Genomic DNA, 26,907 nt, shown 5'->3' on the forward strand with positions numbered 1-26,907 from the left:
GTTGCACAACATGAATTTTCTTGTGCTGTGTAATTCTGAAAAAATTCAGCAGCAAAATAGCAGCAGCTGGACAAAAAAAATCTCCATTTAGTCACGTGCACAGAAATGGGTTTCTAACTTGCAACAGAACCCTGGAATTGGCTTACATCCCAATAGTGAAGCAATCATTTAAAATAAATGCTTTTTTTAAAAAAATCGCATTGCCGTTGCTCTCAAGAGCTTCCCATTTCATCAATTGGTCACTGATTTAAAGCCTTATATGGATTGATCTGTTCAGCAGGGTATAACCAACCTGGAACGTCATGGAAGCAAGATAATATTGCTATGATTTACGAATGGCTACAGTAATGTTTTATTCTACCAGGGAAAAATCTTCTGCACAATATTCTATAGTGCATGTGGAAATGAAAGGGAAATTTCAAAACATACAATCAGTTCAAATACAATGCCCTACGAAAATATACACTGTCCCACCCTCCTTATACAGCTGTAGGTGAGATCTCTATCTCTGTTATAAACCCACTGGATTGTGGCTCCCAACCTTTTTTCATGCTCAGTTACACGGCAGATATTTGGCCTCCAAAGATCTCATTCAGATGAAAGGCACATTGCAATTGTGTTAGCTCAGTGTGACATTAAAAAAACACTCCAATTCTCCAGAACATGAATGAGCTGAAATTCCTGTTGCCAATTGCCTTGCTAATGTGCAATTCTAATGGGGACAATCCCATCATCGGCCTAATATCATCAAAGATTCTACCCTCAACACCAACTGGAAATTTCAGCCAAAACACGGTGCAGCAACAGTTGAATTCAAAAGGTTGGCTTTTCGAAAAACACCTTCTCAGCCATCAGTATGCAACAAGAACGAATAAGTCACTCACAGTGTCCCAAAGGGCTGAGGCACTGAACCATCGCGGAGCGCTGGCAGGTTGGTTGCTCCGTGAAAAATGACGCTAATGCACTCTGTCCCAGGACGTGAGACTTGCCACTCGTTTGTGGGAGAGATACTGGTCGCTTCAGACGTTTTGGGAGGCGTTTCTGTCACCTAAAATTAGGAAAGATAAACGAAGAACCAACTTCAGAATACCATTTCTTTTCATATAGAAAGGGTACAAAATTACAGTCACTACACTTTACAGCAAATCTGGTGAAGCACTTTGAGACCTCCTCTTGACCTGAAAGGCACTGTATCAAATACAAAGATTATTATGAATACCAAAAATTATGAAATGTAATACAATACAGGAAATCCCACCCTGTCAATATCTGTTTTGGGCCCAAAGTCATCCTCATTGAAGCTGCTGGCCTGTGTTTTAGTTAATTAGGTGGGTACCCATTAAAAAAATAGCAGAGTTAAGATGGGATCCAAGAAACTGCACACGTGCACTTTGGGTCAGTAACCCTCCTGGCAGCTCCAGCTTATAAAGTCCAGTGCACTCAGAAATCTGTGGGGGGGTGAGTCAGGCTGACCACAAGTAGCAGGCACAGCCTTGAGCAGCTTCAACCTCCCCACTCCAGCCCTCTGTGATACAACTCCTTGCGCGCCTTAGTGTAAAAATCTCCTCCAGCTCTTAATAAAAATGCAACCGCAGGCCGTAAAACCCTCCAATTGCTTTTATGATTTTCTCACATAAAGAGCTTTGTGCTGAATGCATTCACGTGCCTGATAATGAGTTCCAATTAACGTTCATGTACTTAGTGACAACCTTCATTGACAGAATCATGTTGAGCGAGGTTGCAGAAGAAGGAAAGCCGAGTGAAAGCCATATCTGTGAAGAGGCACAATACGCATCTGAATCCCAATCAAGGTCACACCTTGAAAGAGATTCCTAACTAGTGAATGGAAGAAAGGTTTTGAAAAGCCTTTGTCACAACAACACAATGACACACACACAAAATTACAGAAGCATGTTACTAAGGAAAAAAAGCCTTAGGAACAATACAAAACATACATGTGCTTGCCCGCTTTCTTCCTTTGCTGTATCTGAAACAACAAAAGAACTTGCACTTTGAATTGTGCTTAATCACGCTGAAATAATAATATCTTTTGCATTTGATACAGGGCCATATCAAACTAAATATTTTAAAGCACTTCACCTTTATTGTCAAGTTTAGTGTAGTTTTTAGAAAGTAAATGTCCCAGCCATTCGCACCAACAAGGTCCCACAAACAGCCATTTGGTGCACAACCAATTCATTTGGACAATATTTAGCCAGGACTCTCAAATAATGTCACTGGATCTTTACTGTCATTCTGAGCTAATAGGTGGGATCTCAGTTTACTATCTTATCTAAAGATTGTTCAGCTGATAATGTAGGTCTCTCCCCAATACTGCACTGAAGTATTATCCCGAAGAGCTAAGTTCAAATACTGAAGACATTTATCTCCCTTTCTCCAATACCCACGCTCTCCACCTTTACTGAGTGATGGTTCCATGGATATTGGCCCTACCTTACCTTGTCCAAAGTCACCCTGACTCTTGGGCAAGTCTTGACCTTGAGAATCAAGAGCCTAATCAATTACATCAAAGACCAAACCTGTCCTCATCCAATTTCCACACACACACACACACATCTCCAGCGGGTATCACTGAATAGTAATTAGGAATGGGATTCTTCCCTTCCTAACCCAGGGATTAGAGCAATTGCAACATGCATGAGCACCACCATGCTATTATCAATAAACCTAGGGCCTTTCCAGTCAATGACTAGGATACCCACCAGGTACTCACTAAATGTCATCAGTGACCATGGGCAAAGCTGGCATTTCTGTTGGATTTTTTTCTGATGAAAACAAAAATCAACAGACCCCCATCATATGTGATAAACAAAGCAGAACATTTCCATCATATATCCAACATGAACAGGTGGACAGCCAGAGGATTTGTGGGATATTTTCACACACAAACACACGGTACAGAAAGCCCTCAAGGCTTGCTTCACCATGGTGCTATGAAAGCAGTCATCTTGTGCTAATTGGAGTATAAAGCATTATTTTCTGAGACCTGGCTGTGTCCCAAAGGGTCTGAAGCCACAATGCCTGAGGATTGAGTGGAGCTGTGGTGGTGGGGAGGGGGGGGGATTATTCCATTCTCCTGGTAGGAAGGTAATTTACAAAAAAAGCAGAATTCTGGAAAGAGTGCAGGAAAAAACATTAAATAAAAACAAAATCAAATCCAGAGAAACTCAGGCTTCAACAATTGATTTATCTTTAATATAACCATTTTTGAACACAATGGGGTAAGATCTCTCCCTCTCGCTGTGCAGGGCAGAAACACAAAGGACGTGGACTAAATCAGCTATAGATTAATGCAGCCTGAAAGGAAGGGAAAATGTGAAGTGGTCCAATGACCTCCATACAGTGAGTTTCGAGCTAGCAAATTGTTGAAACCATCAATTCCTAAAATGTGAGCAGAATTATTCAGTAATCAAGGGACCACAAGAGGAACATATGGCCGATCACAAATTGTTGTATAGCCAGTCGGGAAACAAAGTACAAGATGGAACAAACATAGCTCACATGCACGGAACCTACTCCCTGCTGATGCTGTCCATTAACCCTTTCTGAAAAGGAACTAGATAGGTATTTGCTTTGGAACAGTAGTGGGATGATGGGAAGGGAGATACAATGGGATGGATCAGATCATGAGAGGTCAGATAAAGAAGGCCCTTTGACCAATTTGATTTCATCTTTCCAGAATGGTACCATCTTCTCACGAATCAATACTCCATAGAGGACAATGATTTGTTTGCTGTTTGGGCCTGGGTTGGAGAGGATGAATATTCTGATATTTTGCTGAACTACTTTTAAATTCAGGGAACAGCAGTGCATGATTTTACTCCCAGGAAGTCCACAAAAGGGTTGTTTTTGGGAGGGCTATGGAAGGAATGAGCTTGATGGGCTGAATGGGATGAGCAAGAAAGCTGCTCACATATCGCCATTCTGGTGGCTCTACAAAGAATTGCTACAGGAAGCTCGAAGGCATTGGTGACAGGAAGAATCAATAAAACTTTTGTCCATCCCTTCCTGTGAGGGACACAACATCCCTTGTAATCTGAGATACCTTTAAAATTAACATTCATGTCTGACTTCAGATGTAGTCCAGTGACATGTGGAATAAAATGAACAAAGTTGGAAGAAAAACATCAGCTTCCCTCAAACTAGATCCCCTGTTCTGAAGCCCTCTTTTGGTGGATTCAATTCCACAGGGGAACACAAAACCCGAGTACCATAGCATAAGACTTCAAAGAACCATGATGCTTTCTTTAAATTATCAGTAAATAATTTCCTCAATTTTCAAACAAATCTCAGTTCAGTCCAGTCAGAAGTAAACATAAAAAATCTCCAGATCATAACCTATATGTTATTTGCATTCCTAGTTTTAGCTTTTGTGTAAACTGCAAATATATATATATATATACACACACACACACAGGGGGAACCTAAATTAATGAAGGAAGAAACCAGTGCATCCTGGTTCCCCTTCATTTCAAATAATATACAATTTCCACCCAGCAAAGAAAAATAGGATTTTCCATACACATAGCCCTTAAACTTTTGTCTCCGGACACGTTCATAAGAGCCCTTGAAAATGCAAGTCCCATTTGAAGCTGATGCTAATAAAGTCTATGTGGGACTAATTAACGTTAGAATAGCTTTAATGTGCAAGCAAGCTGTATTCGACAGGGAATAAACCACCTCCAACCCTCACACTGCACTTCAGTGTTTGAAATACAGATCGCCAATAAACATAAACCTGACAATAATCAACTACAATCATGCAAATCTACCTTTCTAAGTAGAATTTCTTCATCTACCCCTTCCATTTTGGAATGATCCACTGGCAGCTTTCGAATTGTTTCAGAGGTTTCTCTATTCCCCCCAAAAAAATCCCCAAATCCTTTTGCAAAATGTCAACTCAAGTTGCTATTGAGAGAATCTAATGCTGTTTCTAGGAGATGTTGATCATTCATGGTGGAAGAGGGTACTCAGCGCACACACACATACACACACACACACACACAAAACACATCACAAGGGATTCAAGGGATTTCCATCTCAAGCCTGCTATATAATTCAACAAAGCCGGCAGCTGTTCTGATAGAAACAAATACCTGGAAGGTTTGTTCACACCGTTAAGATGAGCTTTTCCAAAATATTGTACCTATTACTCCGAAAGAAAGTCTTTAGCCATTATGACATGGATAAAATCTGCTGACTGTAAGGGCAATGTTCATTGGGACACGGGCTGCCCGGCTAAATCGAGCGTGGATGATTTCTCAATGAAGTGGCAGTAATGATGTTGCGATCAGTAATCCTCTTTAAGAATGACCTACAGGGTTACAAAGCAAATCACCAGCCATGGCATTGATAGCATTTTGCAGATCCAACTAGGATGAATCCTCAAGCAACACTGAAATGCCAGACATTGTTAGAATACAAGATAGTTAGAGATTGTAATTGATCTCAAGCATCCACCTCCCTTCCTCTCCTGGAGATACTGACCCAAAGATTGTAAACTGAGATCTTCCCAGTCTATGTCCACTGAATGAACCCAGTGAGCCAAGCAAGGAGCATTGATTTTACTGTAACTGCATAATAATTTAGAATGATACATAAAATGTTTTTAAAAATAGTCATTTATAGATTGTTATATCTACCGCAACAATAAGTTGCATTTATATAGCACTCCTCATGCAGGGCAGCACCTTGGAGCATCTATACACAAAGGCAGATCAATATGAAACATTGCTAAAATAGTTAGCGTATATAAAAGCTTGTGACTTTCTTTTGAGTTTCGCGCATCTCAATCTCTTTCCTCCTTCTCCTCCTCTCCATCCCTCCTCCCTTGTCCACTCCCAAAAGAGAATGAAACCAAGTCTCCAACCCAATCTAATTGTGTTTTTTATATTCTATATGGATGTAAAGTATTATCATCAGAATTCAGGGGTTACGAACCTGCCAATACATTTTTTTTTGAACACTCCGCTTACTACCTGGAATTGATTTTGCGCTGTCAACATCAATTTGTCTGATTTTAAAGATTGACAGCAGGAACTGCAACATCAAACACTGTACGTATATATTTATATATTCATCCGCACTCTCACTAGTCCAATTTTATTCACATAAGAGAATTTTTTCTAAAGCATTAATTTAACAGAAAAAAAAGGAGAATAAGCCAGAACACAGGTCAATGAGGGCATGATGCCTCCCATCCACCAACCCCCATCCAGATACCTCCCCTCCACCCTTCCCCCAAACCCCAACCCAAGGGATAAAGAATTAAGCCGATTCCCTCACTGATCATGCTCTTCTCCCAGCACGAGTGTGGTCACAAGCAACACTCTTCAGCAAGCACAAAGCAATTGAAATGTACAACAATTTTAATGAACTATGTGAACCTCACTGACTCCCACACTGTGCTGAGAGTGCCAATCTCAGGCTGAGTGATACAAGATCCAAAAGGTCTGGGTCAATAGCAACAACTATATTTATATAGTGTCCCGCATGCAGGATAGGGTCCCAATGTCATGGAGGGCAACATCAGCCAGGCTTCTCCCTCCTAACCACTATCACACTACACTTGCCTGAAATCCTTAGACATAAATTTCCTGTGCAAAGATTTGCCAGTTGCAGCCACACCCAGGTGAGAAGGGACAAAAGTTTAATAAAATGAAACATAATACAGTATTCCACTTGTACATTGATATCCAAGCATCAAAAGCAGAACTACCAAAACAAATTTTGAATCAGGGATCAGTTTCACAAGACTAAAGGATTAAGGATCAGGTAAAAAAAAATCAAAAAGGACATGACTTAATGCAAACAAGATCCAAAGCCAAATTCCTTCTTCATCAGCCACTTACCAGCGATGGTTAAAAGTGCCAGTATAACTTGATTGGTCGTTCACAGTTAAAGCTTACTGATCCTCCCTTTTGGGAGAATTTTAACCATATTGAACCTAATATTCGACTTCATTTTCTGCAGTGGGAACAGCTTTTGTGTTTTATTATTATTATTTTTTATTATCATGTGGGATTTTTCATCCACAAGTACTCAATGTGTGAAATTGCAGTCACTCCAGATTACTCACAATCATGATTAGTAATAATTAGTAAGCACGTTTTTCTCAGCACGTGGCACACTACATGCAAGGCCCTTAATGTTATTCACAGGAGGGAAGGATCTCTCAAAGGACGTCTGTGTGAAAACACAATCTGCCCGAGCGATAATGAAACCAAGATTGAAATGACCTGTGGCGAATTAGCAAGTCAGATGTTTTTGTCCTGATGCTGATTACTCAGGGCTTCCCGTGAGCCATCAATAGGCCCAGCAGCCCCCAAATGTGCCCGCGAAGACTTTGCGAACACAGCTACAAGGCAACTGCTTGGTCCAGTCAGCACTCTTGCTTCTGAATCAGAAGGCTGTGGGTTCAAGCCATCCCATTCTTGACTTGAGCGCACAGTATAAGCCGACACTCCAGGATACTGAACAATACTGAGGAGAGCCCTGCATTGTCAGATGTGCCATCTTTCAGATCACGTCAAACCCAGGCTCCATCTGCCTGTGCAGATGGATCTTAAAATTCCCTCAGCACTACTGAAAAAAAGAGAAATTATTTTTCCCTTCAATGTGCTGGCCATAAATGGCTATTTGGGAGACTTAGCTGGTACTAATTGGCAATGTTTCCCTATAAAACAGTCACTACACTGGACTAGTTATTACTAGCAATTACTGGTGACATCCTCCCATTACCTGAAGGAGCCTCCACTTGTTTTGAGATGTTTCAACGTTGACAAGGTGCTATAAAAATAAGGATTATTATTTAACACATCTTCAGACCCTTCGATCCCTGTGTATGCTATAGACACAACCATTCACAGTACACAGTCTAGTAAAACACACATTGAAAAAGATTGCAGTTGAATATTGATTTCTAAAAGCAGCACTGGGGTCGTTCCATCCAGAACATTGATGTAGCTTCCTCCTCCAGCTGCTGATTTATTTGCTGAGGATTTTCAGCATTTGCAGTTTTTAAATTCCATCACATTTGATCTCAAAACCCCCCAAACAGTGAATCCCATTAGATCCCCAAACCCATATAAAAAGGGTGTTAGAGCTCCTCTGAAGGCTCAATTAGTGAAGTCTCTGCCCAGTGTGCATTTGAGCCATATAGCTCAGGGAAGCACAGGTTATGTTCTAGTTTACCGTCCTTAGTTGTGGCTGGAGTGAACACCCTACAATTGCCTTCATTGTCCTTGGATCTCGGTGCCCGAGGATATTAGTAGCAAACAATTTTATTTCAGTACAGTTTCAGGCATTCAAAAAGGTTTTCCTGATGAGTTCAAATTACAGGCATAGCCCACATCTTTGAATAAGACAGAAAATAACAGTTCTCATAGTCCAATGTTTCCATTTGGATGTAGGGATATGTCTGAAATGTCAGCTTAGGTTTCTTGGATATGTTGATTTCCAATTTTTCCAATTGTTTTTCCAGATTTTCACTTCATTTCTTATTCCCTAATGCATTTGTTGTATGCTTGAAGTGTTTACACTGTTTATAAAAATCAGTCCAAAGAGAAGACCAGATCTGCTTTCACTTGAACTGATCAGCCCAAATATCTGCAGCTAACTCAGATCCCATCAGATTGTCTTAAAGAGGAACTGAAGAATCATCAGGCTTGGTCAGTTGACTGCATTTGCAGCTTATTTGATTTGTGTCTTTAACCAAATTAATTCAATTTACCTTGACAAATGCCATCAGTGGACAGTGACAGCAATGCAGAGGGAAAAGGCAAACAGAAAATTACACTAATTGGAATCACAAAGTGGGCCCTGCCTTCATGCAGCCTGAGGTCAGAGATCTATGCTGCAGAAATCAAAGAACTTTTAACATTTAAATCTCTCGATTTCCTGGCCTTGTACTCAGAGGGTTTAATGTCCAATATTTAAATGTCAGAATCCCAGTTAACTTTGGAACACCGCTCAGAAAGATTTCAGTTGGTCAACAGGAGTTGCTTACTAGACAATTTGTTTAACCATTTGCGTTTCAGCTTTCTTAGGAGGGGGGGAAAAAAAAAGCTCAGTAAGAACTACAATTTGGGATTTCTAGTTTACTTCACCTGCATTTGCATCCTATAATTACTACTGAGAGCTGGGATTTTTCCTCACTCAGGTTATTGCCATCCTTGCAAACCAAAGGCCTAACAAATAGGGTGGTCATAGCTGGATAAGCAACGGGAAGCTTGCCAATATTTTCTAAAATGCACTGAGTATTGCAATACTGTACATGTCAGGACACAAATACATTCTACAGATAGAAATGCTGAAATTAATTGCAAGCTGTCGTCTGTGGAACGGATGACTTAAATAAGCCTTTGGTGCATTATCATTTCACTTTATTTAGACATTACAGCAACTGCATCAACAAACCATATTTTCAAACACATACACACTCACATACACGACTAGTATGATATCTCTTAAATACTTCTGAAATTGAGGGCAGACAGATCAATAGTTCATGATCACAAAGATGGATGGAGACAATTCTCCTGAGTTTTACCATACACACATCACATATACAGTGTGGTTTGGCACATAAAGTGAGCTTAAGAGAAACAGCAAAAATAATTCTAGTATTTCAGCAATGAACAGGATATTCACAACATACTGTGTAAGCTCCTGGTGTTCAAATAGCTTCAATATATGGAGGAGGAATAATCTGTCACTAAACATTGGAGCCCAAATAAATAGCCATTTCTGGAGGAAAATCCCAATGCAAATACAATCAGAAGTTCATTAGCGTCAGCAATTGGTGTCTGAAAAACAATGGAAACTAATAGATGGATCAGAATGCAAGAGACCCTGTAGATCCATCTGTAATTTTAGAATTAAAATCAATACTTACGAGTAAGAACATCTATATTCATTCTCAAGAGGGAATTGTTGCATAAAGTATTCAACAAACTTGCCCAATCATGGAATGAATGGATTCTATTTTGTGTATTGAAGAACTCAAGGAGGCGGTTTTCATGAGGGTAGCAATTAGTCAATAAGCACCCATTTAGCAATCAATTCTGACAATCTGACAAGTGCCTGAAATGGAAAAAGTTCCATTTCTTAGCACCAATGTCCTTCAACTTGAACAATGCAAATATAACTTTGCAGGAAAAAAATATTTGTGAAACCAGTTTTTGAACAATGAAGGGTAAAACGGATTAAAATGCAGGTTGGGCTAAATAATCCATGGGCAAAATGCATACATGTTCTCTTAATTATGTAATTAACTCATGAAAAAGATTACAGATGATGCACCATCTACTATACTTAATTTATTACCTATATTTACATTTAAAAAGTCATCCATTCAATAAATGCTAAGTTAACTGGTTACCCCAGATCTGCTTGTTCTGTTGATATTGTTCAGCATTCAAAGCTGCTTTGCTCCTTGCAAACCAACAATAAAATAATCCTGGCCTTTGATATAGTGCCTTAAAGTGAGTAACCAATGGTTATCTTCTTCAACAACGTGATAAGGTCAAATATCAAATGCAAGGAATATTATTATTATTAGATAAATTGAAGCTTTGTATTTCACATCAGCTCATTGATTCAGCACTACTGTTTGCTGTTGCACCTCACGAGTGTTGACAAAAAAGTTACTCAAACTGGCAGAAAAGTTACATAAAGCTGAAAGAAATGTTGACATTCTTTTGAAGGTTACATGAAAAAAAACTCACGAAAGCTGGAACTGAATGATAACAAAAGGAAGGAGATAAAAGGATTCTGCAATCATGAAATTCACCAAATAGAATAATCAAAAACCAACGATCAGACAGACAGAACACACACAAGGGGACTTCAAGCAAGTTAATCCCAAATCGCATTTTAACTGAGCTCCTATTGAAGTTTCTCACTGCACCATTCCTGGCCCATTCTCAGAAACATAACAAAACAAGGATTCATCCAATAACAATATGCTTTGCGCAATTGGCTGCTGCATTTCACCCGTAAAATATACAATTAATTCATTCATCTCGAAGACATGATAAGGCGGTACATCAAATGCAAAGATGATGATAATTATTATTATTGTTATTATTTAGTACACAGTCCACCCATTGGGATCCAAACTCAGAACCTACTGCTACCAAGTCTGATTGTCTGCCAACTTAGCTATTGAGGAAATTGATTACACTGCAATATGATGCAATAAATATTCATAGCATAATTACAATCATCTAAAAAGGGCATTGCTGCAGTATGAATTCCTCTACAATTGTCACACAATCACAAAACAGTTCAGATGAAAATGGTCCTTTTAGCTCATTTGATTTCATCCTTCCAGAATACACAACCTGCTGACTTTCCATTACAAAATGAAGCAGTTTCTTAAATCACCTGTTTGACTTCCACTGAATTTAAGTACCGTACTTTTCTGTAACAATACAAATCTACATATGAATCTGGATCCCCAAGGATGCAAGAATGGCATTCAAACATTTTTCATTTTAAAATGAAGCCATTACTGACTCTTTGGCACAGTAATACTGCATTGATATTGAATCTCTCATGGAGATTCACAACCAAAATGTACAATATAACACCCTAGGCATTTATAACACTCTATTCATAACAAAACCCTCAACAGTTTTAAAAAAAAGCATTTCATCAGAAGGTTTAGATATTGTAAAAACTGAATGTACATTTAAAATAGAACAGAGTCTTTCTAAATCGTTGTCGCTATCAATTCAAAAGAAACCTTTTAAATTTTCTCTTTAAAAGCACTTTAGCTGTCGCCTGAACAGCACACGGATTGTTCCATTAAGCATTGTCCCACTGATAGCAGTAAGTCTTAATAACAGTTCAGCGCTCACCAGAGCCACTGGCCTGCGACTAATAATCTAAAGTGTCTAGCAAGTCAGAACCCCCTGCCTGCTCAAGGTGACAGGTTGTAGCTGACAGCCTGACATTAGAAACATGTAGAGCCATTTTCCTGTTGATTACAAAAAAAACGAGACTAATTTAGCATTGACTGAAATGGAACAATTTTCGAGCAAAGCATTTATAGGTCATGCAGAAATTTACATTTTAAAAAAAATCATCAAGCGTATTTAATCAACGATTTGCCACAAAGGGAAATATATCATGAGTCCCTGTCGCTAGTTTAATTCTTGCTCCTTGAAGATTTTTTTAAATGCAAGATTATTTACTAAATATTGTGCATTTGAGATTTTCAAGATCACTGACTGTTAAGTCAGGCAGGTGAAAACAGAAATGGCGATACTCATGCATGTAAAATAAAATTCTCGCTGCAAATTAATGGAATCACATGATCCTCTCCCAACAAGCAGGTGCCATTCAGAACAAATACTCTAGATTCTGATGTTGAACACCCCACATGATTCATTAAGTATTTTTGTGACATATAAATACATACACTACTTTAGCTCGGTAAATAATATTTGTATGATATTGCACTTTTATCACACTGTCAATGTCTCAAAACACTTCATAGGATTTACTGTAGAGTCTAGTGACACACCACTGTGCCAAACAACTATAAAGTGAATTGACTTGTTTTATTTTTTTTAATCCTTGCATTTGATATAGCGCTTTGCACGTCGGGAGGACGTCCCAAAGCGCTTCACAGAACACACTGTAAAGTGAATTGACTGTATATTTGTGGGCGAATGCGGCAGCCAATTGCGCACAGCAATGTCCCACAAACAGTCGTAGATTGAAAATGACCAATTTATTATTGTTTTTTGGGGTTTTGGAGGGATTATTATTAGGCATGTGGAGTAAGGAAACTTGCCCAAGGTTTCGCCCTCTGCCTGGAATTGAACTCGGGTCTCTCACTTGCAAAGCGAGTGCTCTAACCACTGAGCTACAGGACTCCACTTTGGGAGATTGTTGGCCAGGGTACTGGGAAAAACTTCTCTTCTCAAATACAGTAGTGCTGTGGGATCTCGAACAGTACATTGGACTCTGTCTTAACATTTCATCCACAAAGGGCAGCACCTCCAATAATGCAAGACACCCTCAGCACTGCATTGAAGTGTCAGCGTAGACAATGAGCTCAAATTCCCAATGTGGGGTTTTGAACCCACAACCTTCTGACTCAGAGACAAGAATGCTACCAACTGAGCCATGTAGTGTATGCAGTACATGTGAGAACAAGACTTACAAAATATTCCTTTATAGGTTTTGATATTAATTTATGTGTTACACTACTCCTTACCTATAGGTTTTCTTGCTTTTTTTAAAAAAAAAGTACAAATTTTGTATATTGTATTCTAGAATACACATGCATCCATGCCATGAGATTTCTTGTCAGAAAGAAGTTATGGAGCATCTTGGGCATTGAACTAAAGAGGAAATTTTTGTTGCTCAATGAAAAGAAGCCACAGATCATTGTTCCATAGTGCACTATATAAACAGAGTCAAATTGAGTCCTTGGGTTGAACGACACCTTAGCTGCTGCGATGGTCATAATTGTAAAATAAAACCGTTGCTCCGTTATCTAGAAAGTAATATTTAAATGGGCCAAGTGATTTATTGAATGAGGGCAAAATAAAAAAACTGCCTTTTATTAAAAGGTTTATCTAGAAAGGTATAAGGCCTGATGGACACTAAGAGTAATGTGTCAACCGATTAGCTCATTCAAGTCTTCGCTCATAGAAAAGATGCTCCTTAGGATAAAGGAATTATTAAAACTGCCTTCCTAGAACTCCTGAGAGTTTAACTAATTGACTGCAAGACACTGAGCACCTCAGCTCCTGTCTGCCTTCCTTCTTTATGAGATTTACCATCTTGCTCTCCCAGCACAGCTAAACAGCAGCTAACATTGAGCAATGCCATGGCAACCACAACATCAGAAAAGATTTCACATTTCCAACATGAAAAAGATGGGCAATGATTTCCCTGCAGAAAGCATGCAATTTCACAATTCCAATCTAGCGAGGTTTAATGAATCCAGACCACAAGAAGGTGCATATTTATTTATTCAAGGGATGCAATCAACCATCTGTTAAAAGATAATTCATTACAAATTACCTAAAATGTATTTAAAGCCAAGAACAAATTGCACAAACAAGGAGAGTGTGAAGCAACAGCAATTTATAAGTCTGAGTTTTACCATTAACAAATGGTAATTTGTCAATGATGAAACATGGGATTCCCACACTTGTGAGAGAATCAGCTCCAGTTAAGGGACTGCCATCCTGACAATCAAATCACACACCTGTTGCCATGTAAATGTGGAAAAAAGATTAGATTTTCTTTTGATGTTTTGAAAAGCTTTGGCTGAATAAACAAAAAAAGTATTAGCTAGGAGATCTTCAAACAGCTTCCAGTTGTCTGTGTTCATTTTCATGTAGAAGATCTGGAGGCACCCAAGTGCTGACGTGAAGCTGGCCAGTCAGATTGAAGGAAAGAAATTGAGAAGGATCATTTTTAAATCCTTGCCAGATGAGGAGAAGTGATTTTCAGCAATGCTCATGTTAAAATCAGCTCCCCAGAATAAGGGCTCCTGGCTTCATAACACGAGACAATCATTGTTAATATGGAAGGAAACAGTCCACAGGTTCTGTGCAACTAACAGCAAGCCTAATGTCGGTCACCTCATTCCCAACAGTTTTACAGGCAAAGAAACCATCTGGTCAGAGCACTGCAGTGCAAGCCTCCACACAGAACACGACACTAAAAGAAAAGTCCACGTTTTCAGAGTCAAAGAAATTCAGCAAGTAACATATCCTCCAAGCTTACAAAGATGAGACTTAAGAAAGGCAAACATCCCTGTTGTGGGAGAGTCCCTAAGACAGGCTTCTCTCTATTATGCTATGAAAATGCAGAATACATCACCAGATCATCAGGGTTTGACAGTTTAGGGTTTAGGCTGAGACCATTCATCAGAACAAACATTTGGACTCGAGAATATTCTTCATAGGTTTGAAGCAAATGGGTGTAACCAGACCAGGAAAACAAAAACATAAATTCAGACCTGCTGTGCATTTCCATTGTTCATTTTTAAATTTCCCCCCCAAATTTAAACTTATTATTGTGCAATGTAGTCTTTAAATGTTGTTATTTTTAATGCAGTTGCAAAAACAAGCCACCAATAATGCTCTAAGTAAAGTGCTGATCTCTAGTAAGTGGGAGGGTATGGAAGGCTCGATTAAATTGAGCAATGTGGGACTGTTGCACCACAGTATAAACATTGCACATTGTCCTTTGGAGGGATTATAGGCATAACACAAGAACTGATTATGTCACTGCGCTGTACATCAAAATGAATGAAAGCTGCTAAACCCTCAAACAGATGATTAAAGATTATATTATTCACAGCTCTACGTTGACCCAAAACAAGTGTAAAAAGGGTCTATTAACCAGATCTCATTTCCCAGAATATGTTGCTGTCAGATAAGACATAAAAGGCATAAGCCTTCCTTGCATCACAAGCCACAAAAAGCAAGCCTTTTACATTCAGCTCCCAGTCAAATGTGGCTGAACTATGGTGCCAATTGTTTATCTTATTCCCAAGATCATTTCTCGAAGTTAAAATTTTAATTGGCTTTCAATAGCCATCAGAATCAAATACAAAATGTTTCCCATGTTACTGATTCCGCATAGAGAAGGTAAGTCTGCAGAAACATCCCTGCAGAAATAAAAATGATCAGAATTGGTTACCGGTATAATTGCCTTTCACATTCTAATTCAGTGCAAGGGAGAAGGCCAACACTCCGATCTACCCTGATAGCAATATGATGGGGAATGAGAATCTGTGTAGAGAAAGGGACCATAAAGTATACACAGATGGGTTTTCAGAAGATATTTGATAAGGTGCCATGTAAGACTGGTTCATATCACTAAATTACATGTTATAAGGGAAACTGGTTGCATGGAAGATGGCTCAAATATAGAAAGCAAAGCCTGAGCTAAACAGATGCTTCATAGTATGCCAAAAATGTGGTTAGTGACAAACCTCAGAGATTCCTTATTCTTTGATATTGCAGGGTCCGAGTACTAACCCATTTTTCTGCCAGATAACTGCAGGAAGTTAGGTGACCCAATGGATTGTTCCAGCCTGATTCATAGTACCTCATATCATCACACACATACACGACTTAACACAACTGGTTTGCATTCCCTTTCTAGGAGCAATAAGTGATACCCACAAAACTGAATCTTCTGCTGTTACAAGTGAATCGGTTTGTAAATAAAATCAATTATCATCAAATCATTGCAAATTGCAACTTCAAAGTCAGAAGAAAATACAGAACACTGGTTCAACCTTATTTTGGCAACAGGATAGAGAAGTCCAGCATTAAAAGTACAACATTCATCCAATAATACACACATAGACCCTGATCTAAAAATATATTACAGAGTGCATTAATCCAATGTTTTTTTGAAAGCAAATAAAAAAAATCAGAATAAAGTTACAGCACAACACAGACCATCAAATATGGACTAGTTTATGTGAACCACTGATTTTCATGTATTACCTTAACTCCAAAAGTCTTTGAATGGGTGATTAGTTTTTCATATTAATACTATTCTAACCAGATAACCTCCACCACATTAGATTGTATCCTTTAGATTGATACACAAAGCAATATGCAGTGCTGTTTTTTACTGTTTGCTGGTAACCAAGGTAAATGCCAAGAGGTAACAATGCAATTTCATGTTGCCACACAGCAGCTCCTCAACCATCCCTTCAAAATGTCACTGAATAGTTACAGTAATCAGTAAGATACATGCATTTAAAAAAATATTTACTGCATTATGTTAAATGTTTTAAAGGATGTCCATAGACAGTTTTCTCAACCGTTTGTAATCTGAGACAGCTGAATTCCAAATGACCATTTATAATGTTCGCCTCAAAAGATTCAATGAATGCAACTACAAACACAAACTGGTAGCGTGTAATCAACCTAATGGGTAAAGAGGGAAACAGTTGAGAGGAGGCCAGTTAAACATTAACTTACAATAACATTGACAGATTGGGAAATAATGGTCCCTGACTGGAGCCACCAGAGTTGTTGTAAACAGACCTTTAAACACAGTATGGAGCTTTAATGCCAAAGGTCACAGTAACATCTACTTGAATGAATGGGCAGCCCAGGTTATTCTGCATTTCACCCAAAAAATACACAGTCAATCCATTTCATAGTAGCGCTTTGACATATCTCAACAATGTGACAAGGCATTTAAGGGATGAATAATTTTAAAAAATTGGTCACTTCAACCCATGACAGTTTGTGGGAGACTGCAGTGCACAAATGGCTGCCACGTTTCGCCCACAAAATATACAGTCAATTCACTTTACAGTATATTCTGTGAAGCGCTTTGAGGCATCTCGAAGATGTGATAAGGCGCTATATCAAATGTAAGGATGTTTTGTTATTATTATAATATCAAATGCAAGGATTATTATTGTGAAATCACAGCCAGTTAATGGTCTACAATTTTCATAAGTTCTGGAACATAAAAGGGTGCAGTTTCTAAAAATATTTTATTTCTGTATAACTGGACTGATAGCAAACTTCTGTCAGTTTTTTTTAAAATTCCCCTCCTACAATTTTCTCCTTTCCTGCAGACCCTGGGGAAATAGTTCCACCTTTACAAAATATTTAAAGTGGTATGTGTGAACCTACAGCCTACAGTCCTGTGAAGTGCTTTGAGACATCTGCCCAAAGTGAAGGGTTCTATAACAAATATCAGGATTATTATGTTTAGATTGTGAGTGTTCAGCTTTGAACCATGGGAAGAGGGAAGAGGTCAAACATTATTCTCACATGATCTTTCCAATTCACTGGAGAGCAATCAGGAATGAGAACATTGTTTGTGGATTTCCTCCCCCTGCATCCTGCTGGGATAACTGGTAGTATTCCAACTACTGTCTCAAGCAGCACAGATGAAGGATTGAACCTGGGAAACCCCTGGGACTGTATGGCTCAGATGCTGGTCAAGCCGCTTCTTCATGTGAAACTGACTCATTAGGAGCTCAAATTCTTTACAATGTCACTCCATTTCCCTTAATCCTTGGTTGGGAAAAACTAAAAGTTCGTCACAAATGTAAGATTGTGTATACGTTCCACATGGACTCAAGTATCTTACAAGATTTCAGACTCGATTACCAATTTAACAGTTTGTTAATTCTCAGACTTCGTTGCAGATTAACCTCAAGTAATGTTTATCTTCTGTAACCCAAAGGACCTCCCGAAATTGGTCGCAATGCCCCCAGCCAGGAATTGAGGTGGTCTATTTAGTTGGTTTGACTTGTGTCAAAACTAAATATTTTACATTCTTTTCCCCTCCTCCTACTACTCCTCACTAAAAAGAGAGTGATGCCCACATATTCCTACCTCCATTGTAGCACTGTACCAAGAATTAATTTGGCCATTGATGAAGTTTCGTAGTCAATACCGAGCTGCGAGGGGACTATAGATTTACTGTTGACTCACACACTCAGATCAGGCAATTCAGTGGTTGAAATTGAACTACTTTCATGAAGGAAGCATGTGCTTTGTATGAAACGCTGCTGGAACATTTTCCATGAATATCATTACTTTTCATTTCTTTATAGATACAATCCTGAACTACATTTATTGAACGCATTGCAGAGATGCCATACTCTTTCATTACACTTTTCCCACTGAGAGTTGAGATACAACTGCAAAACTAATAATCCCTTCAGGGCAGTTTAGATTATCATCGAGATTTCAGGAGCAATTTGCAGAATAAATTTCCATCACCACCGCAAACCAAACTCCACCGTCTGAAGACTTGGAAGTAATAAAACTCTTGAATCTCAGCTCTGCTCTCTGAGGAAATACCGATCTGGTACATAATTTAAAAAGGGACTTCGGATCCTGTGTTCCCATGTTGAATAATTTACAGAATTAACTGTAAATTGTCACACATTCTTTCAAACTGTTTTTCACAACCACCAGGGTAATACTACATTGCCAAATGCAACAAAACTCTCGTCTTAGATAATCCTTATATTTGATGCAGCACCTGTAAGATTAAGGGATTTCAAAGCATTTCACGTAGTGACTGTGTTTGTAAGCAAATCCAGCAGTCAATTTACATGCAGGCACAGTCCCACAATTGATACATTTATTGGGAGGATTGTTGGACAGATCCACATGAAAGTGTTCCTTTTCTTTGAATAATGCCATGGGATCCTTAATGTCCACCAGAACAGGCAGACGGAACCTCAGGTAAACACTTCATCCAAAGGAAGTGCAGCACTCCTCAGTACTGTACTGGAATGTCAGCCTATGATATTATGTTGTATGATCTCAGGTCCTGATGTGACATCAGCAACAACTAGAGCTGCCAACTTACAGAAAAGCAATGACAGATAAAAGTTAAGGATATAGCTGCTGCAAGGATAACATTAGATTATGAAAAGCAGAACATGATGTTATCCTTGCACAGGATCTAAATTACATATAGCAGGTCAGCCCGGCTCCATTGTGGCTTCAAGCCCACATCAGGCCATTTGTCAACAAATAGCTTTCTCGTTACTATCAAGTAGGGCTTGAACTTCATTTGGAACAAATCGTAAATGATTTGTTGTACAATTTGCATAGTAAGGAACACACACTCACGCGCATGCACACACAGCTGGATTGAATACTTCACATCAGAAGTTGAATGAGAATATTACAAGTTGAACACACTTTGACAATGTAATCTAATTTGCAGTATTTTTGAATAAGAAACCAGTGGAATGAAATGGGAATTCCTTCCAGTAATGACTGCAGGTGCTTTGATCTACTTTCAGGCATAAATTCTTGTAGATCAACAGGATTTCTATCAAGATTCCTTAATTAGTGATTCTATTAAGAAAAACCTCAATGTGATTTTCCTCCTTCCCCTTTTTCCCCACCATGAATACTGCTGCAGCACCATCCATAATATGGTACAATACATTTCAGCCCAGGTGTAACTCTCTAGCACCTTACACAACTGGGCCATTCTTCACGTGTGTGCCCAGACAGCAAGTAGACCCATCACAGCCAAAACAAACAAATCCCCTTTAAAAGCAGAATCTAGAGATACCATTGGTATGTAACCCAGTTATACGCAGTTCATCATCATACTATCAGCAAGGTACGCAAGTAAAAACCTGCAACCTACCACACAATTGTGTTTAAGGAACAGTTCAGATTTTTAAATATTCATGACTTTAAAAATAGATTTCTCTAATTATACTTTTTGATTTAATCGATTTGGTGTGTGTGTGTAAGAAAAAATCAATAGCAAGGCCCTACCACCAATATTTTATATGCTGATCATGCTTGCTCCCAATGAAGGCAGAGTTTTTTTTCCCCCAAGCAATTTAAAAAAAAATCAAAATGCTCAATGCCATAAACTATCCATTTTGGCTTTAACTTTATCAGTACTAAATGAAAGTTCTGGTCTTACTCCACACAAACAAACACACAGCATTCATCACCACCTTTTCACGATAGAGTAGAACTAACGGTCTGAAGGCCGTCACAATACTGAGGCACTGTTCATTTATGGAAGGACTGCTAATCCATTCCCCAGTCACCTTGAGGTTTAAACCATACATCATAACTTTGTCCCCACCTCATCTTTCCTTTCCAACCTTATCCCTCCCTCCCACCAATCCCCAATTCCCGAGGGAGGTACCATACCATTACTCGCTTAGTACACTTCCATTTTCCTCCACAGTTCCCCTCCACTGACCTTTTATAGCTGTGATTTGAACACATTAATGCTTAGGGTCACACTTTCCTCTGAGACACGCTGTACATCATTCTCCCCTTCTTTACATGCACGGCTAATGAGGTGCTTCACAAAACACGTTAACACTGCCATTTAACAGTAAACTGTAATTTGGAACAAGGGGGGAAAAAAACCTCAGTTTGTCTTGGCCTTGCCTGATTCAAAGTCATGCTCCACTAATAATACCCCTCAGCCTCAACTGACAGCTGTGGGCTTTTGAGATCCTTACTCACATTAATCACAGACCCTCCTACATGATTCACAAATCAAATGTGCTGTTCGAGACTGAATATCTTCCACTTCTTAGACCTATTTTGAGTTTATTTTCCATTTCTCCTACCTCCATCTCTAAATTAATTCCATCATAAAATGCAATAAAAATTAGGCAAGGACTTCATTCTAAAGACATCAAAATAAACTGGAACCCCTCACGGTTAAGAATCCAGTATAGAGATGCTCAGAATATTTAACAGATAATTAATTTGGTTAAAGGGATTTGTACACTAAGTAACTGCAGTGATTTGGCAGCTACTGTAGATACATTTTATTACAACTAAAATTTATAGTCACCCTCGCCACTCAAGGGTATGTTTTAAAAGTAATAATTAGATTATATTAATAAGATAATCAATCAGTCTACAAATCCATCTGGTAGCTGCCTCTTGCCTATTCAGTTTGCAGTCAGCTTCAGTTGTCGAGGTTACAATAAACATCCATTCTATCAGTCACTGTACCACTCCAATTGACAAGAACTCTAAAAAGGCAATCTCCAATTAAGAAAAGAAAAAGCCTAAAAAAGTAGAATTGATTTACTGATCTGCTTCTATCTACAGACCTCAAATGTGGTGCACTGCAAACCCTTTTTCCATAACAATACTGAGATTGCATCATCTTCTGCTTCAAATGTGAATATATTCCTCCCACCTACAAGGGCCAGGCACCACATTTAGTTTGCAATATCACAGGTCTCAGTTCAAGACCAATGTCCTAATTTATAATTAAATTGTCCCAATTCACTTGCATGCTGTAGAATTTGAAAGGAGATTGGATGTTGCACAGAAGATCAAAAAATAAAATCCCACAAACAGGGGAATTATTGCCCAGGACACTGGGATAAACTCCTTTCTCTTTTCAAATAGTGCCAGGAAATCCTTAACATATAGGCAGACAGATGGGACCTTGGTTTAACCTCTCATCTGAAGGACAGTATGTCCAATAGTGCAGCACACCCCTAGCACTGGATGGAAATGTGAGCATAGACTATATGGGTTCCAAGTCCTGATGTGTGACTTGAACCCACAACCTTCTGACTCAAAAGTGAGAGCCCTTTCAACTGAACCAGAAACTTCAAAATTCCAGTAGCTCCAGCAAGTTTACTAGTTGGATTAAAAATTAAGAACATGCACTTGTAGCTGTATTTGGCACTCTGTCTCCCAGCAGAATTTACCTTGAGAAACGTTGCCAGAAATGAGTAATGGAGTCCTGTAGCTCAGTGGTTAGAGTGCTCGCCTTGCAAGCGAGACACCTGGGTTCAATTCCAGGCAGGGTGACCGTGAGGGGTTCCAGTTTATTTTGAGCAATTGGCTGCCGCATTTCGCCCATAAAATATACAATCAACTCACTTTACAGTATATTCTGTGAAACGCTTTGAGACGTCTAGAAGACGTGAAAAGCCTTATATCAAGTGCAAGGATTATTATTATTATGAGCTCATACCTCTGAATATTTGAATTAATTGTACTTTAAAGTGCTCTGAAAACAGGTTCTGCTCTCACAGATCTGTTCCTCTGGGAGTAATCTCAGAAGGGAACAATAAAGCACCCCCCGAAGATATCTCAGCTCAGCGTTATTTATAAAACAGAATTTTTGATGGAAGTTTCTAGAATTACTTCCTCATTATTTTGCTCCTGACTTACCCATTTTTCATCTTCTGTCAATGCTCATTAGGTTCTTTGTATCGTTGGTACTATTTCTGAAGTACAGAACATTATATATTTAATGGTTCACTATGTCGTGCTTTGTGTTGTTGATGTTTCTGCCATAATGTCTGTCTGACATCAGAGATAAAGTACTTTTTTTTAAAAAAAACAGAAAAGCAACAGGTTGCCAAAATAACACAGTGATACTTACAGATGGAGAGAAAGAAGAAACAGATTTTGTGATCATCAAGATGAATTTAACTCCTGAACAAACATTTCTCATTTAGTTATTTCCAGGTCAGCGCTAGCACATATTATTAGGCTTCCGTTACTCCATCCCAACAATATGGCAAGCAGTTTTGATCTCGATATACAGGGCTACCCAGGCCCTACAGGTTCGTGACAACATAATTCTAAATCAACAGAAATAGTCGGAACTCATGTTACTCAGAACCTGCAGGTGCCGGAAAGAAAATATCTTCATGACATTGTTCTGGACTGAATTTTATCCTACATTCCAGAGATGAAAAGTCAATGTTCCAACCTTCTGCACAACCAATTCCTTGGATTTTTTAATATATATATATATGTATAAAAAAAAGTTTCAGAGCCACATTCAACTAACAACCCCGAAAATCTACCCATGGCACTTACATGAGTGTGAGGAAGAGGCTCAAGGCTCCTCATAGGTGTATGATCAGGTGATGAAAGATGTAAGCTGGCATCACTGGCCAACCGTTGGGGTAGTGCATGGACCTGCACGGGAGTGGGGGGTTGATTTTCTTCTGGAAATTCAGAGTCAATTTCCTCCACTGACTCATCCTGGGGATCACCCTAAGAGAACAATAGATTATGTGAAAAATAATGTGCATTTTGATGATTTAGAACCCAGTTGCCCTAAATACAAGAGGCAACCACAAAAACAGTAACATCTGAAATACTTGACCATTCCTATTTGGTAATTTCTCCTGGAAACAAAATGGCTAAAATGATAAAGGGCACAGACCAGGTGTCCATCAATCACCAGACCAGATTTTGACACAGAGAACTAAATATTACTGGTTTAAAGTAAATGCAGCAGATTTAGTGTTATTAAGCCAGAATTCGTTTAACATTTGTTAAATCGCTCCATGTTAGATAAATCATATTAAGGAGAGGAGGGTTTGTGTTGCATCCAATATATACCCCTGTTAAAGAGAAATGGCTACATAGAAATAACTAGTCCAATATTCAAAAAACATCCCTTCCATCTCACATAACCCCAATTTTCTTCGCCATCAAAACTGTGTCCAATTCCTTCTTGTATCTGTCCACACTATCAACTGAGATGTAGCTTCTCAATTCTTCTCTGATATCCCTTGTTAATCAGAGCTTGTGAATATAACATATATTCATATAGGTGCTACATCACGTTGCATGCATTATTGTTATTTATTTGCCCACAAAACACACAATCTCTGCATTTCGCAGTATATTCCATGAAGCGCTTTGGGATGTCTGCTATACCAAATGGAAGGAGTAGTATTATTATTCAGCGTACCTCAGGGATGGGTGAACGCAATGCTGGAGAAGGAATCGGTTGATGGGGTATCATCATAGGAGGTGGAGGTATCTCTAGTTTTGGTAGTGGAGAAGGCACTGCTGGTAGCTTTGGATTTATGGGATGGTCTTCCTCCTCGATTACTGAGAGCAGTTTTGGATCATGCTCTACTCCAGCTTTCAGTGTCTGCGCTCGCACCTCATGAAAGGACACGCTATAAGCCATCCTCCCACAATGCATGCAAGCACATCCTCCTGCGCCCGCAACAATGCCATCACATCGTTGTAACAGTACAGGTCCTCATTTCTCTTGGCAAAAACATTAATTCTCGGCGTGTTTGTGCGTGGGTAGATTGCAAAGAATGCTTCTCCCTCTTTCTTTCCATTCTTAGTGGATATACCAGTTAGTCGAAAGGCTTCAATTCTTAGTCGGACATCATGATTTTTATCATTTTGACAATAACCTGTGAACAGGGGATATAAACTGTTAGTTTTGACTCAGTTGGTGACATAAATGCCAATGAAGGTTGTGGGGAATTTGTGCTCACAGATACTTCAGTCCAGGAATGAGGGAGGATTGCATTGATGGTGCATTTCTTCATATGTGATATTAAGCCAGGTCCATTCAGCTTGTCTGTTCAGATGGATGCTAAAGATATCATGATACTATTAAGAATCCTCCAGATACCTTCGCCGTTCACTTCATGGTCGTCTGTGGAACATTTGCTGTGCAAATTGGCTGCCACGTTCATCTGTGAATGCACAGTCACTACCTTCTACAGCAAATCTCCGTGAAGCGCTTTGAGATATTTGATATTATAGGCACTATATCAAATACAAAGATAATCATTGTATCATTATAAAGCAAAATAACTACTGTACAATAGCTAGTGTAATGCTAGAAAAATAGCATCAGGGGCACTCTAGTCAGTCTTGGCAGTGACCAAAACATATCCATTTCTGAAAGACCAAAATTATTTTTTAAATATAGATATGTTTGGAGCTCATTCTAAATGCTACCTTGGAGGTAAAAAGAAACAAAATGAAAATTCTATGATCTCTCATGACATAAAGAGCATTAATGTGAATTTTCTTTTTTGAAGGAGCATGAAGTGTAACTGCAGAACTGAGCAGATTATATCACCGATACACACACTGAACAAAATCTCTCCTTATGGGGAAATTCTCAGGTTCCAGCATCATTTACATACCAGCTATGACTTCCAACAATGAGTTACCAAAGGGATTCCTTTTCCTCCCCTTTACAATGTTTTTGAACAGCACTGGGTCAGCCTTGTGTAAACCTATATGCGGAGTAGAGTGCAAGTGCCCCAAATAGAATATAATAAACCAATGTAAAATATTACAGAATCCCTTTGAATCCTTTTTTTCTTACATGGATTAATTACATAATGCAGGGCATTTGTACACAGTTAGCGCAATCTGCAGAAGTAAATCTTTAATGCCCTTAAAACAGTTTACCTGAGCTGGGGAGTCTGGACTGTGAGCTGTCCCATTTGAATTTATATCTTACCAGAGAATCAATCCCTCATTAAATTTACCGAAAGTGGAAACTAGTGAACTCAGCTCACCACAGGAAAGCTGTACTTTGATTACATACTGTATATAACACTCCTATTTGAGGTCTACCTATGGTTAGGCACACAGTTAACTCCTCTCCACTTTAAACATGTTCAAATTTCTCTATTACAACAACATTCACTTTCACTTCAAATCAAAAGTGTTTTGGGTTGTTTATTTTCTCTGAAAGACCTAAATAATGCAAGACATTGCTCTCATAATGTGCTTTCTCCAAAACATCAGGACAGATCCTATTTGTACAACTCCACTCATCTCCACTTAACTAGATAGTTATGGCTTTAGGACGTCCTCCTAATGTGAAAAGCGCTATACAAATGTAACTTGCTGTTGGCCTTTCTCAATACATTGCCAATTAACACCAATCATTAAACCTTCAGTTCTCATTTCATTTACAAGCGTTGGAGAAAGAACTTATATCCATGATTCTGGCTTGATTCAGACCCAGGTCTAGGAAAATGTTCTAACATACTCAACTTTTCAGAATGAGGCCTGAACCTACAGTATTTACAGGTAAAGGCAACAGAAAGAAATCCAAAGTTTGGTTTTGAATTTGCATTTCAGCAAAAGTTTGTCACAAGATAGTTACCTTTAGGAAGACGGAATACAAATTTCTTCTTGAGAAAGGAGTAGATTTCATTAAGATTGGTCTGTTCGATGATGTCTGTCGTCCCTGAGTTTGTGTACACCCCATCGCCATCATTCACCCACAGCTGAACTCCTGTCCCTGAACCTTCCAGCAGAGGGTTTTCCACCGTGAGCCTCAAGCCATATTTCCCCAGTTCGTTAAACTGAACGTTGACAATTTCAAACTCAAAGTCTAATTCTTTCACTTCAATTTTTAATCCTGATCGGTGCATTGTTTTGCTGTTAAGTCCCACTGTTAAGGATCAGTTTGATAGAATCAGAGCATCAGCTATAACAAAGTAAAAACAAAACAAAAGCGGAAAGGAAATGTTCAGCTAGAATATATTCAAATGGTATTGTTTAATCTCTTCTCTGGTCCCAGTCTATGAATAGTCACAACTGATCCCTTGTTAAAATACAGCTGTATGAGAACTTGCAATGC

At 38.8% G+C, this 26,907-nt stretch overlaps 1 protein-coding gene across 1 annotated transcript in view; it reads right to left on the bottom strand.

The window, feature by feature from the left end:
* The window catches only part of ccdc33 (coiled-coil domain containing 33), a 93,444-nt gene extending 66,746 nt beyond the window's left edge, over positions 1-26,698 (bottom strand). Inside the window, 5 exon segments of the mRNA XM_042344030.1 lie at positions 885-1,048; positions 23,355-23,534; positions 24,241-24,482; positions 24,485-24,703; positions 26,428-26,698. Of these exon segments, the coding sequence (XP_042199964.1) occupies positions 885-1,048; positions 23,355-23,534; positions 24,241-24,482; positions 24,485-24,703; positions 26,428-26,698 (1,076 nt within the window).
* Positions 26,699-26,907: the final 209 nt, after the last annotated feature.

Source organism: Callorhinchus milii, unplaced genomic scaffold (assembly GCF_018977255.1).
Source record: "Callorhinchus milii isolate IMCB2004 unplaced genomic scaffold, IMCB_Cmil_1.0 Scaffold26, whole genome shotgun sequence".
Classification (NCBI taxonomy): Eukaryota; Metazoa; Chordata; class Chondrichthyes; order Chimaeriformes; family Callorhinchidae; genus Callorhinchus; species Callorhinchus milii.